At 39.6% G+C, this 15,790-nt stretch overlaps 1 gene segment (V, D, J or C); it reads right to left on the bottom strand.

Annotated features, from left to right (window-relative positions):
- Positions 1–6,205, bottom strand: part of LOC116081474 — a 41,317-nt gene extending 35,112 nt beyond the window's left edge. Inside the window, 2 exon segments of the C gene segment in view lie at positions 5,611–5,911; positions 6,012–6,205. Of these exon segments, the coding sequence occupies positions 5,611–5,911; positions 6,012–6,054 (344 nt within the window).
- Positions 6,206–15,790: the final 9,585 nt, after the last annotated feature.

Here is a 15,790-nt window from a genome sequence, read left to right as displayed (position 1 = left end):
CCCCTGAGATTCTCTCTTCTATCTCTTGTATTCTGTTAGTGATACTTGCATCTATGTTTCCTGACTTCCTACCTAAGATTTCTAATTCCAGGGTTATCTGTTTTTGGGATTTCTTTATTGTTTCGACTTCCATTTTTAGGTCCTGGATGGTTTTACTCAATTCCTTCACCTGCTTGTTTGTGTTTTCCTACAATTCCTTAATGGATTTTTGAGTTTGCTCTTTAAGTGTTTCTACTTCTTTACTTGTATTCTCCTGTATTTCTTTAAGGGAGTTATTCATGTCCTTCTTAAGTTCCTCTATCAGCATTGTGAGATATGATTTTAGATCCAATTCTTGCTTTTCTGGTGTTTTGGAATATCCAGGACTTGCTGCAGTGGGAGTACTAGGTTCTGATGAAGCCATGTAGTCTTGGTTCCTGTTGGTAGGATTCTTGCATTTGCCTTTCGCCATCTCTTGCTTTTTGGTGTTAGATGTTCTTAGTGTCTCTGACTAGAGCTTGTCTTGTCTCTGCCGCCCCGCAAGTCCCCTGCGACTCGTGGGGCCAGTGCCTCCCGGCTTGCTGCTCTGGTCTTAGAAATTCACCAGAGAGAAAATGGCGGCTCTCACCCGAGTCTCTGGCTTAAGGCTTTCCCTGGAGTTAGGACCTCCACTTGCAGGGAAGGGGCAGAGAAGGACACTGATCCTCCTCTGTCACTAGGAAGCTGAGAGGATCCTGTCCCTGCTGCCCTGCGGCTCCCCTGGGACTCATGGGGCCTGTGCCTCATGGCTGGCTGCTCCAGTCTCAGAAACTCACCAGAGAGAAAATGGCCTGAAATCCTTTCTTAGTGATGCTGGTATCATCTGTGCATAGATGGAGTCTAGACTGCCAGAAAATTGCAGAGTCTTATGAATAGTAAAAACCCTTCATACATTCAGAGTTTCCCCAGAGTCTCAAGCTTGATTCCAGGTATTCTAATAATCATATAGCTATAGATTATACACACTGCTGAAAATGAACACCTTCTGTTCTTATCCTGTTCATAATTATTCATTTTAAGCTAACACATGCAGCTAAAATAAAGAGAAATCATGTTCATCAAGGTGTGCTTGAAAAGTTGTTTTACTAATCAATTTTTAAATAAAAAACTGATTCTTCACTTTTTTACTTGAGTATATTAATATAACGAAGCTGTTTATTTGTTTAAAAGTAAAGTTACTGTGTACTTAATTTGAAAAGTGATAGAGTTAGAAGAAGAAAGAGAATGATGAAAAGATAGAGGTAGGGATGGAGAGAAAGATCAGAAAGAAGGGAGATGATGGAGGTGATTAAGACAGTACTGAATTAGGTGTTAGATAATAAATGCATATAAGTAAATGCTAGATAATAGATGATAGGTATATAGATTTTGGATAATAGATGACTGATAAAAGATTGATGGCAGGTAAATAGTAGATAATAGATGACAGATAAATGTATAAGTATAATGTTCAGGATATAGATGGTACGTACTGAATAGACAACTAAATGATAGTTAAGAGATCGATAGAAGATTCATAGTTCCTGATATCTACATTTGAAATTTCTTTTTGGCAAAACTTTACCAACATTGTTGCTCATACTACATTTCACTTGGAATACTTGGTGGTAGGCTCTTATAGACAGGGAGAATTTATGTCCACCCCAACTTTAGGCTTCTAATCATCCAGACAAAGAAACCTGCTTCACACTTTCTTTGGCTATTGAGTGTTGCCGTTAAATGGCCAACTTAAAGATGGCATGTTCTTGTACCATTTTGATATACATTAAAAACAGCATGATTATTTTAGTCAGCCACATATATTTAGTTGTCTAAATAATTTCATGCACTATTATGTGCTAGTAATCCAGAACATCAGATAATCAATAACATCAGTTATTTAATGATGGATGCATATAGGTGTTATAAAAACTTTATTTGGATTATTTGGTGATACCTTTCAATAGCTCACTAAAATTAATATCATATTCTCCAATGCAAATTAGGAAAATGAATTCAAGGATATGTAATTTAACCAAAGTCAAACAGATAATTTCAAGGAATGGATAGGTAACTAAGATTCATTTACTTAGTACTGAGAAATAGGAAATGATAAAAAGATAAATTGCACACACCTTAGCTACGACAAACTTCAGCGTCATGTACAGGATCCCCCAGAATACCTGCCCAGTTGTCAGGTTGGAGACCATACCACCTACCTCTGGTATTCACAACCCCCACTGCCACAGGACCCTGCTTCCTCCCTAAGTCATAGAGGCAGCACCTCTGACACTGCAGGTCCTCGTTCCTTCTATGTCAGCTCAAGCAGAACACCAACTGATGTCAGAGATCATACACTTTTCAACTGTGCTGGTGTCAGGACAGCTTTCTCACTCATAGATCAGTATGGAGTGCCTCCATGCCAGAGTATCAAGCATCATCAATCTGATATTAAACAAAGGCCAGGGAACAACTGGGAGAGATTAAAACACTCACTCAGTAAAAGTAGCCAAGAAACTCATACCAAAGACCAAACCATCAAATTGCCTCCATGTGTGCAAGACCAATCTTAAGACAAGAGCTACATAAAAAATTCTCAGATGATATATCCTTCTAGAGTAATAAACATGTAACCCCCAGTGAGAGCAATTTAGACAAAACTTTAGAAAAATATTATTTAATTATAGATACATTCCATGAGAGAACATGAACTCATTCCCAGGTGGATGCAAAGAGAATAAGAATAAAATGCCCGGATGAATGCTCAGAGAGAAACAAGCAAATGAAATATCAAAGACAATTCAGAATATGAAAATAGAATTGAAGTAAAAACTTAAATAAGTCAAATTAAAAGCTAAGTGGAAAAGCTCATCAGTAGAATAATCATGGGGACCTTAGGATACCAGTGATTGGAGACAAGCTAGAGAAGTTGGATCATTCAGTCAAAGCACAATAAATCTTAAGAAGCACAGGGATGCAGCATTTGAGTCCTATTTGGGACATGTGAAAAGAACAAATCTATAAATTAAGAGATAGGAAAATGAGGCAAATTCTAGGGCAAAGACAGGGAAATATTTTTTATTAGATATTTTCTTTATTACATTTCAAATGATATCTCCTTTTCTAGTTTCCCCTCTAGAAAACAAAACAAAATGAAACAAAACAAAACAAAACCCTGTTCCCTCCACCCATCTCCTTCTCACCAGCCCACCCTCTCCTGCTTCCCTCTCCTGCTTCCTGGCACTGGCATTCCCCTACACCGGGGCATAGAACCTTCACAGGACCAAGGGCCTCTCCTCCCATTGATGACCTACTAGGCCATCCTCTGCTACATATGCAGCTGGAGCCATGAGTCCCACCATGCATACTCTTTGGTTGTTGATTTAGTCCCTGGGAGCTCTGAGGGTACTGGTTAGTTCATATTGTTGTTCGTCCTAAGGGGCTGCAAACCCCTTCAGCTCCTTGAGTCCTTTATCTAGCTCTTCTCTGGGGAGCATATGCTCAATCCAATGCATGACTGTGAGTCTCTACTTTTGTATTAGTCAGGTACTGTCAGATCCTCTCAGGAGACATCTATATCAGGTTAAACTTTTTTTTTGAGACAGGATTTCTCTGTATAGCCCTGGTTGTCCTGGAATTCACTCTGTAGACCAGGCTGGCCTCGAACTTAGAAATCTGCCTGCCTCTGCCTCCAAAGTGTTGGGATTAAAGGCATGCACCACCACTACCTGACAGGACATGGAAATATCTTAAATAAAACCATAGAATAAAATTTACCTAAACTATGGGTAGTCCCATGTTATAAGTTACCTCTATTATTAATACTAAATGATATCAGTAATATAAAAAACTCCTTTCTTCTGATTTGCCTTCTCCTGGCCTCTCTCTGTGTCTCTCTCTCTGTCTCTCTGTCTCTCTCTGCCTGTCAGTCTCTTTCTGCCTCCCCCTCTCTCTTCTCCTCCTCTGAAATAGTGTAGCTCAGGCTACCCTCAATGTCATGCTCTTCTTGCTTCAGCCTCCCAAAGGTGATCAGCACAACATCTACCTAAGTATACTTTCTGAAATTAGAATTATTCTACACTAATTAAGTGATTGCATTAATTACAAGTATCATTGCAAAACATAGCTCTCACTTTAAGGGGAAAAAGGAGAGTTGGATTTCAGAGGGAACAATAAGTGATCATTTTCCAGAATCTTGGATTGAGTTTATCACAAACGCTATGTTCCAAACTGGAAACAGATTAATGAAGTTTTCTGTAGTAATAAAACAAATGGAAGTCATGAATCAAGGTGCTTTTCAAATACTTTGGTGAAAATATCAAGTAGATGGATTGTAGCAACGTATGGCAATCTCTACCGAGGCATCAGATAATGTCTCACAGCATGCTTAGCCTTTGGGTCAGTGCTAGCTAGTGGCTGTTAACATTCCAAAAGGACTTATCCATTAGTCAGACAGAAAGATGCCCACTAAACACAAACAAGGACAATTTAAAGTAATTAAGTGACTAAAGATGTTTCAGGATGATTTGGCATCAAGACCACAACACTTCAATTCTTCACCATCATGAATGTTCTAAATAGAGAGCTCTCCCCTGGGAACTCCAGTCCACAGAAAGTATATTCCTAGGACCTGGGGCAGGAGCTTGTATTTTTTTACTTTTAGCATTTTGACACATTATTTCTTGGATGTACTCAGTCATTCCAATATTAAGCTCAGAATAATCGTAATTGTCAAATATTGTTTCTTATATTGCTGTTTTGTGAGGTGCAGGGAAATTTATTCCTCTTTTTGTTAATTTATTGTTTTAGACACCCATATAACATATTGCTGTCACACTAACTAGCCCCCCTCTTTCTAATTCACCTCATCTCAAACCTCCGTCTTCCTAAGCAATCCAGCAAGGACAGCAGGCTTTTTTTTTTTATTTGTTCTGCAACCCACTTCATTCCCTGATGCTCTTGCTCTGAGTTCATGATTTTATTTGCTGATCATTAAAGTACCAGCTATGAGTCAAGGGTGTAGACCAAGTTTTGTTACATTGACTTGCCTCCCAATTACGTTATATTGGTCTCTAGTATCCCCCCATTGAGTTGATTGTTATTTACAGATGTAATGGACACTAGTTTTCTTCATTATAAACTATAAGTTGTAACTAATGACAGATCGTGTAATCTCTGAAAACCCCCAGTGGGTATGAAGGTAGTTGGAAACTGTAGCAGTCAATATCCCTGTGGGCTTCCTGTCTCTCCTCACATTCAGCCTTCTCCTGACTTAATTCTAAGCCATTTAGTTACTGTAAACTTCTGGGCAGAGAATTGACAAAAGACCAGATCACGCTTTGAGCTCCCCATCCTGTATTTGAATAGCTCTCAGATACCCTAACTGAGTGTGAAGGCTATTTTATTTTCAGTTGGTAACCCATAGGACCTAAGACCTCACTGGGGAAATAGAACCCAGGATGTTTTCTGGGAGCCCTAAAAGGTCTGTGAGGAAAGGCTTGGGTAGCCTTGGCTGAGTATCAAGTGGCTGTACTTGCCAAGAAGGATGTGGGTAGCACAGATGGGGATGGTTCTTATGTAGGCTGGTCTAGAAGCTCTAATGTTGTGTTTATCCAGAGCGCACAGTAGTAGATGGCTTCATCTTGTTTCTTCAAGTAATTTAATTTCAAAGTTGAAGTAGAAGTTTGAAAATCTTTACTTGCTTCAATTTTCTTGCTCTTCCCTTCTAAGGCGCGTTGATTGTAGCTTGTCCTGACTAATATTAGATACTCAATCTGTTTATTTGCTTTTTGCCGGTACCAATGTATATCTGTGTTATCAAAGTCTGAAAGAGAAACTACACAGGATATTTGGGCACTCTCATCTGTCGCTCTGGTGACCGATATTTCAGGTTGCTCCAACTGCCCAAGCCCAACTGCAGGTAAAGAGAAAAGTTCTCATAAGCAAATCAAACAGCATTTGAAGAAATGGAAATGAGGGTTTCATTGCCTCTTGCACCAGAAATACCTACTTACAAATGCAGAGACAGGAGAAGTTGAACCATCTCAAGAGCAACATTTCAATGGTCGGGCTGCTTCACACAGAGGCAGGAAATGCTCTACAAGCTGGAATTTCAGGTCACCAGCAGGAAGGTGGGGCTGTCCTGTTGTCTCAGGAAAATGCAGTCAGTGGATCCCCCAGGGTTGGTTATGATCTGCTCCAGTTCTGAGCAGTTCCGGTGTTTCCTCCCTCACAGCAACAGGTCGGATATGTCTGTGGGTTAAAGGTCTAGAGAGCCATCCTGTGTACGTCTTCATTTAGGTACAGTAGGGAGAGAGGCTCAGTCAGTCCTTCATTCTACTGTAATTATGCAACTTGGAGACTATGAAGAAACATTTGCTATAGTCTGTCTTTTTTTTTTTTTTTTTTTTTTTTTTTTTTGCGATTTGCTATTGATTCAAGATCCAGATACAAAGGCTGACTGTGGTGTTCTGCACTAGGAAAAAAACATCAAATGCTATACTTAGCTGACACTCTGTGCACAAACAAAAAGATATTTTTGTCTTTTCTTCTACCAAATGCAAAGTAGGTTTTGACTTGGATAATTGCATTTCATTTTTAATACAGCAACTTCAAAGAAAAATATTTAATTGAAATTGTTGACAGTCTTTGCAAAGTTTTGTTTCCTCGTGGTGGGTCTTGGAGTCAGAAGTGTATACTAGGTTACAGCTTAAGTGTATACAGTTTACAACAGCCATGATTAACATTCAATAATAGCACTAATATTCAAGATGAAGGTTAACATTAGTGTTTCATAGCCATTGGGGATTTCTTGGGCATTTGACAAGCTTTGTTAACTGCTGCGATTTAACCTCATCTGCAGCTGTATGAAGTAGGTGCTATGTTCTTCTCCATTTGACAAATGGAGGAAAAGGGAAAGAAAAGTAAAATTCAATGCCATTCAATAACACAGAACTCTTAAGTATGATGATTCACACAAGGAAAAAAAAATAGCCAATGAAGATAACAGACATTTAGCAATAAGAATGATATGGAAAGATAAGGTTTGCACAAAATCAGTGAGGCACAGAAAGCGGTGTATGTCACTTATGTTCATTCCTGTTATAAGAGGCATTCACATCTCATTTATATGTGGATACTTGATAGTTGGTGTCAGAGATGTGGAGAATAAAATAATGACTGAGAAAGGAATGGGGACAGTGTGGTTGAAGGGACAAGGCCCAGTTAGACAGTAGGTATAATGTCTACTGCTTCTCAGAAGACCAGAATGACTATGGACAGCTACTCCAATTCTGTGAGTCAGTTAAAGTATCCTTCCTCTGGATCAGCTATAACTCAGATAGTAGAGCGCTTGCTTAGCACTGGGTTTGATCCCCAGCACCACATAAGCATATGTTAGCAAACATGTAATCCCAGAACTTGAGAAGTGGACATAAAAGGATCAGAAGTTCAATGTCATCCTGAGATAAATATCAGCTTCAAGGCCAGTTGGGATTACATCAGACTCTGTCTCAAAGTAAAATAAAACAAAATAAATGTCCCACTTTTCCCTATAAATATTACTATATACAATTACTATGAGTGGGTTACAAAATCACATTTTTTTACATGTTAAAAACTCTGGAAACATCTTTTTTTTTTTGGAAACATCTTAATTTCATGGTTTACTTAGTGAAAAATGGATTTGTGAAAAAAGGAGGAATAAGATCCTTTGTTACTGTACCCACAGGCACAGGCACACAGAGCGTGCATTAGCGGTATCTGCATGCATGACCTCTAATTCTCTTCCATTGATTAACTCACTGTCAGAAGCAGTAGAATTTTAAATAATCTATGTGAAATCTTAATGTTTGAAGCCTGAGAGAAAATCCCCATCATTTCTTTACCCTATAGAATGTTGACTACATTATTTAGGCTTTGATTTCAGCATGTGTACCTTGTCTACCCTTGAATTTTTAGCAGCATTAAGAGGCTGATGTCATTGAATGACACCAGAATATTGCATAGAATTGTCACTTAATAGCAGCTGACAAATCATGAGTCTTCAATGAAGTTAACAAGTCCTAGCACTACTTTTACCATCACTAGGAGATAATAAGGCAGTTAAAAATATGTTTAAAATGATGCATCACTTTCTTTTCCCCGACCCACCCCCCCAGTGCTGCTTCTACCACCCACCTTGGGCCAATAACAGAGACAGAGAGGGAAAGAGAAGAGGACCGTAATTTCAATCGAAGAGACAAAAACACAATAGAAACCTGAGATTATTCTTATTGCCTCAGAAGGTTTGAACATCTCTTCATCCTGTTATTCTCCTGTTCTGGTAATGTGGAATCATTCCTTTGCAAAGCAGAAATAACTATTAACTGCCTGATGATCAGCCATGGCCTGTACAGGTAAAGCTAGGCAGCTGGGCACTCTTACACAATCATCATGCTAGTCTTACTCTTTACATAGAATTCTTCACAAACCTTATAAACCATGAATCTCTGTTATAAGTCATATTCAATGTCTTCTGTTCCTCAAAGTGTGTCTATGGTATGATTTGTTCATTCTCAGAATTGTTTACTGGGTGCTGGACAGACCTTGATTAAAGCTTTGCCTGTTCTTTAAGAGGACTCTATCCCAGTTCCCATCAGTCCAAGTCTTGTTTGACTTTACTTACTCTCATCTACCTGTTCTGAGACAAAGCCTTACTCTGATGCCTGGGCTGGTCTTCCATTCTATTCTCAAGATATATCCCTGCTTCCGTCCTTCAAGAAGTACAGACTATAGGCCTATGTAACTATGTGGCTGACTTCTTCTTATTCTTATTACTATTATTGTTTTTTTTTTAAAGAACTCTCATGTGTGGAGCAGAAAGAGCACAAGTTGATGGTCTGTTGAATGAGAGTTCTAGTTGTGCTGCAGAGTTTTATTATTCCCAAGGATTGGATGACGTGAGTCAGTGATGAAGGCCTGGCCTCTGGGCAACAGGCACAGGTACTGCAGAGATGCCAGCTGATATGCAGATGTCAGGAAACTTATGTGGAAGACATACAAATGACTGTGCAAGTGGCTGTTTTGTGTCCCCCACTCTCCTGCTTCCTTATCCTCCTGCTTCTGTGAAGGAGACATTGCACTGGGCATGACTTTCTCTTCTTTGAAGTGAATGACTTGAAGGTTGCAAAGAGTGTGTGCTGCTCTTGCAGAAGACTGGGGTTGGGCTGCTATCCCCAACACAGGGCAGCTCACAACTGCCTGGAACTCCAACCCCAGGGGATCCTGGCCCTCCCCTGGCCTCTGTAGGCTCCTGCAGTCACAACTGCATGTACTCACACAGTGAGACTCAAGTTATTTACACATAACTAAAATGTATGTACACATAACTAGCATGTACACACAAGTAAAAGTAAAATGAATCTTTTAAAAGAACAAATGAAAATAAAGTAAGAGTGAGGCCTCTAGAGCAGGAGTTCTGCCTCCATCTTCATTGTCTTGGCTCTGGGATATCTCAGTGAGAAGCAATGTAGAACATGCCACCCACATCATAGAAAGCTGCACATACCGCACCGGTTAGGAAACTAGTAACAGTCAAAGATTCTAGTGACTGGTAAAGATGAGGTGAAAAGAAGCCTTCTGCCCTGTTGGTGGTAATATGAATTGGTGAAGTCCTTATAGAAAGCCTAATTGAGAGATCTCAATGCAGTCATGAGAAGAACTGCCAAGAGACACCACTGCCAAATTCCCAAGCAGAAAACCAAAGAAAATCAAATCACATTTGTGTTTGCAAAGGGATGTCTGCTCTCCCATGTTCCATGAGCATTTACACCATCAGAGAGGATGTGAAAATCTCATAATTCTGTATTTGGATTAATGAATAAAGGTAGTGCAACACAGATGCACATGCACACACAAGGAATATGTCGGAGGAGAAAATGACTCTCCTCTTTCAGTACACATTGGATTTCTAAGCTTTCCACAGTGAGGACAGGGCTCTTGTGCCCTACCCTAAGTTCATCCAATCCTTGGGAATAATATGACTCTGCAGCACAGCTAGAATGCTCATTCAACAAATCTCCACTTCGGCTCTTTTTACTCTACACACGAGATTTTGTATAACCTTAGAGCTGAGATGGAGTTTGGTGAATCCCTGAAGCTCCCAGACCATCTCATCTAGCCTGGATAAATGAACAAGCTCCTGGCTCGTGAGAGGACTCATCTCAAAAAGCAAGATGGGAAGTGCATAAAGACCAGTAGTCAAGATTGTCCTCTGACCCGCAATGGTACATGTGTGGATGTATGCATGTGTGCGTGGATCTGTTCACACAAGAACATACACATTAAACAAATAAGCAAATAATTAAAAATAAAAGGAAAGCAGTGTGCATTCCCAACCTTCCTGCACCACATGTCAAACCTCTCTGGTGCTTTATATATACATGATACACACAGAGCAACAGATAACACACACACAGTGCAATGACCAATGCTTTGCTATTGAAGCAGCATGTCAAAGCCTTTCAATTGCAGGGTCAACATTTATCTGTGACCTCATTGCAAAGTCAATAAAATATAAAAAATCATTTACCAATGGAAAGTGTTAATAACTCTGAAGAAAACCAATTCTTTTACTCTCTCCTTCTTTACTCAAAATTTAACAGAAGACATATTTCAGAATGTGTCTTATTGTATCTCTCCTTCATGGTAATAATTCTCGACTCAAAAACACCCTTGCATAAGGATGGTCCTAAATTATTTTATTCCCTTTGACTCTTCCTCAGGGAGCCTCCTGCTGCCTGTCTTTATTGAGGGATACGCTATGGTAAGCTTGCCTGGTGGCTTCTGCTGTTATCCCCTCACAATTCACTGGAAGCTGTATGATACAAGGTGTCAAAAATTACCATCAGTTTCTGGAAGCTCATTTTGTTCATATGTGGGTGCCTCTGTGTGTGTGTGTGTGTGTGTGTGTGTGTGTGTGTGTGAGAGAGAGAGAGAGAGAGAGAGAGAGAGAGAGAGAGAGAGAGAGTTGGGCAGGGTGTTCCTGATTTTATTATCATTAGATAGATGAGGGAACAAAGGCCAGGAAATGTTGAAACATTGCAAACAGGTAAGAGTCAGTCTCAGAGATGTTAAACACTGATCTATGTTTGAACTTCTTCCATGGGTTTACATGTATGGAATTCAGTAATCTAATGGGTGAAATTCTTTGTCCTTTTTCTTTGCTTGGTTGAGTTTTTACAGAAATCACACCCTTTTTCATGGGCATCACAAAATATACAAGTACTTCCACTATCTCACTTTCTCTTTCTGTTTTTCATCTATTCCACAAGCAAATAATGGAAAACTAACCATAGGATGTAGAGAAAGAGGAGCATGCCTCCATTGCTAGTGGGATTGCAAACTAGTACAACCACTCTGGGAATCAATCTGGTGGTTCCTCAGAAAACTGGAAATAGGTCCACCTGAAGACCCTGCTATTCCACTCTTGGGCATATATCCAAAAGATGCCTCACCATGCCAGAGGGGCACCTGTTCCACTATGTTCATAGTGGCCTTATCTGTGATAGCCAGAAGCTGAAAACAACCCAGAAACTGTTCCTAATAGAAAACAAGTCAGGAAAGGGTGTGACAGAAGCAGACACAAGGGGGCACTACTGTCTAGCAATTGGAGGCTTCTCCCTCTCAGGAAAGAGGGTGCCTAGAGGAGACAATGAAGCAGCTGCAACTACAGAGAAAGTGGAGTTAGCAGGGAGACTGGGGTATGCAGCATTCACCTAGGAAAAGCGGCCAGACATGTTCTACATTCAAAACATGGGATTCTGGGTAGTGAGAAGCTGAAGATGGAAAAATTATGAGGAGGGGAGGCACTTCAGAGTGCCACAGTTTTGGAAATTTGCCTTCATGTCCACATGCCAGAACAAGAGAAGAATGCTGAGCCTGGAAGTGGACAGATGAGATCTGTAGAGTTAGAGAGAGAGTTGGTAAAGGACCAAGGTTGGGGACATGGCTCAGAGTGGGAAAGGAAGGAGACTGTGAAAAATGTCTAGGGCAGGTTGTCCTAGAACTGAAGTGTGAAGTAGTAGAGATGAGAATGTGACATACATCTTCCTGCAGTGGGCAAAGTGGACCACAGTGATAGGCCTTGGATTTTGGGAGGAGACACCCTTTGCTGTGTGCACATGTACCTAAGGCCCTAATGTTAGATAAAGTTGCAGTGGTCTGTGGATAGCTGCATATGATCCCAGGGAGCACCCAAGAGAACTGCCTTGAAATGTCTCAGAATCCCTCCTCAAAGACAACCAAAGTCAAGGACGGTAAGTGACTGTTCAGAATCAGTGAAGTAGTAACAAAAGGCTGCTAACTCTTTAGGAGTGGATTTTGAAGAGCAGTTTGTGGAAGTGCCCTAATGCAGATCAAATGTTCTGGGTTAGAAAGAAAAACATTCAGAATACTAGTGATTCAGAAATCATGGCTAATTTTGAAGGGGTAACTCTGGGATTTATTAGAAATAGTTCAGGCATTTGAGAAAAGACATAGACCTTAAATATGAACAAAGAATTGGAATTAGTAATTAGATTGTAACTGGCCAAGGCTAGCCCATGCATAGAGTTCAGGAGGAGTTAGAGGCTAGTAAAGCATGGTCTTCAGCAGGGTGAAGGCATTCTGTCTCTGTGCCAAAGGATGCTTAGCACAGCTCTGGCTCTGGCCAGATAGCTCACTGCTGTATTGAGTAGTTATTCTGTAACAGATAGTGAGGAAAGAAAGCAAAGGCCAACATCATGGCTTCAAGCCATGCCCCTAGGGGACAGGTGGCTCATCACTTCACCAGTTTCCCAAAAACCCATGTCCTATATTTTATGCATAGTGGGGTTTCTAAAGAAAGTTCAGGCCCTAAGGGAGCAGCTGACGTCTCTTAGTGGCTTTTGGTTGGGGCGAGGGGGGAGAAACGCACGGAGAGACAGAGACACAGATAGAAAGAGACAGAGAGAGAGGGTTCATGCAATGTAGTTGATTAGCAGTAGCTCACTGCATGCTTGAAGTCACGTTTCCTTGGGCAGCAGAGCTAAGGAGGAAGGTTTGTTCCTTTAGTTAAACTGACTCCATCCTAGCCTCCTGCAGCCCTTGACTGCAAAGGGCTCTTGGCAAACTTCCTTTGGGGAAGTGAGAATTAGAAACTCAGAGGTAGTCACACAATGCTCTCTGAAATTTCTTCTACAGTTATTCTGAGGGTCTAGAGGAAAGGAGGCTGCTTCAGAAAAGCCAGGCTGACTAGTCCTACTCCAAACTCGGTGATCCCATATCCTTATCTTCTAACAAAGAAAACAAAGATTCGGTGGTTACCATGGTGGCTGTTGAGTCCTCTGTGATTTGACCTAGTATCTGGCATTTTGTAAAGGTACGGAACATGTTACATTCTATTCTAAACCATATGTAACATACATGTATCCTATGAACCTATATATCTATCTAACAGTCTTGGTTTTCTTTCTCTCACTGAAACACAATGTCATGACCAAAAGCATCAAAGTGAGGAAAGAGTTTGTTTAGGTGAAGAGTACTATATTACACCCTATCCTCTGAAGAAACCAGACCCTCAAGGCAGGAAGTTAGAGGAAGGAAGTAATGGAGTAGTAATGGAGGAATGCTGCTTATTGGTTTACTTCCCATAGTTCACCCACCCTACTTCTTTGTAGCCCCTAGGACCACCAGCACAGGGTTGGTACTGCCCATAGTGAGTTGGGCCCTCCCACATCAATCAGTAACCAAGAAAATGCTACAATGCTACACAGATTTTCCTGTAGGCCAATCTTATGGAGTCATTTTCTCAATCAAGAGTCTTTCTTCCCAAATGTCTACAGCTTATGTTCAGTTAACATAAAACTAATTGTAAGAAACATAATTTTGATCTTCCTCTTTTCTTCACATACATACATAAATACATAAATAGAGGGAGAGAGGGAGAGGGAGAGGGAGAGGTTTGTGTATCAATAACTTACCATTGATAACATACCATCATATCTTTGCTACTGGTGGTATTACAGTTTGCAGGCAGAATACCTACATGTGAATAAACTGTCATAAAATGTCATTCCAATTTTAATTTTAGAACAAATTATCAATCATGATTCTGTTAGAATACAACAATAAGCCTCTAATTTATTGCCTTTTTCATGGCATTGTTTGCCTTTCATCTTGTAGGGACAGAGAAATAGTATCTAAGGTTGATGGAAGGGCAAGTTTAGGGCAAGACTGAGCTAGAGTCAGTTGGCTCTGTTCAGCTTTGCTTCCTCTGTGGTTGCCTGGAGAAGACAAAGCTAATGCCCATCTAGGAGGCACATGATGACTTCTGTAGCTCTTCAGATTCATAGAGGTTCTTCAGCATCCAGAATTACTAGTAACAGAGAAGGACTTAAATCTACTATGACTACCATTAAGATTTAATCATTTCCCATCCCTGACCCAGAAAAAATCTAGAACACAGGACAAGACATCGAAGGGGCAGAGGTTTCTGTGTGTGCTTGTAAAGATGCCCAACACATAACTCTCTACAAATGTGCCCAATATAAAGATTTGAAATACAAAATCTTAATTCATTTGATGAAAAAATTAAGCAATCAATTTGCATATTTAAGTAAATAAAAATAGGAATATATCACTCTGCTAATCATGTACACCTCAAAGGCATCAAACTTGTACTCTTCTTTGATTTCATGATGAATATAAATCTCAGAATGAAGCTCTAGTCCAAATGTTCTTAAGTTAAATGTACTCCAACTCAGTCACTGGGACTGAATGAAAGAACTCTCCTCAGACGTGGCCATTTGTTGGAGACAGCACTATCTGCTTCATATCTACCCCAAGGTAGAAACTTAGGATTCAGACTTGGTGCTTTAACGTTTCTAACCAATCCTCCCAAAGTCCAAGTGTTCTTTATTCCTGTTAAGTATCTCTCTTGAAAATTGGCTCTTTACATCTAAACACATACTTTCAAAAAGAGATTCAAGTGAAATACTGAATGAGGCTTGGGGTGGTTAACCTGACTTCTAATCCTGTCATTACTGAGACACACAAATCTATATATATATATTTGAAACTGTATTACAAAGTAGTATTTTACCTACATGCCCAATAACAAAAGGAAGACAGGAAGAAGTAAAAGGAAAGAGAGAGATAAAGGAAAGGGCAGAAGGAAAGAAGAAAGGAGGAGAAAAAAAGATCTTGAATCATATCTTATGAATTAAGTCTTATTAGTGATAATTTAGAGCATTATTTATATACTTTTATATAACTAAGTTGATACTATTAGAAATCAAGATTCAAAAGCAAGATTAAAAAGTTAAATGTAGCAAAAACTTTATAATTTATTATTAAGAACAGTTCTTTTATCAAAGAAGTGCTTATTTTCCAATTATCCATTTGAAAAATCTTGGAAAACAGAGACAATCCAAATATAACATACACTCCTAGTATTGATACATAGATCTAAAAAAAAAAAAAAAAAAAAAAAACTCACTATAAATACTAGGTTTCCATTTGAGTATTCATTCCATGAATAGTTTAATTCAATTTTGGTTCAATTGTGTATTGAACTAGGGTATTCAAAATTGATGTTATTTTTCCAAAACCCATCCTTCTAGTATTAGAAGTTGTGTTAATAAAACTACTTAACTGTAACGAGATCTGACGCCGTCTTCTGGAGGTACCAAAGTTAAATTAAGATCAGATCAACAATCTAAACAGTTCCACATCTGCTAAGGAAATAGAAACAGTCATTAATAGTCTCCCAACCAAAAAAAGCCCAGGACCAGAT

This window comes from Mastomys coucha, unplaced genomic scaffold (genome assembly GCF_008632895.1).
Source record: "Mastomys coucha isolate ucsf_1 unplaced genomic scaffold, UCSF_Mcou_1 pScaffold7, whole genome shotgun sequence".
NCBI classification, from domain to species: domain Eukaryota; kingdom Metazoa; phylum Chordata; class Mammalia; order Rodentia; family Muridae; genus Mastomys; species Mastomys coucha.
The sequence above is the reverse complement of the archived record's forward strand: the minus strand, read 5'-3'. Positions and strand labels throughout refer to the sequence as shown.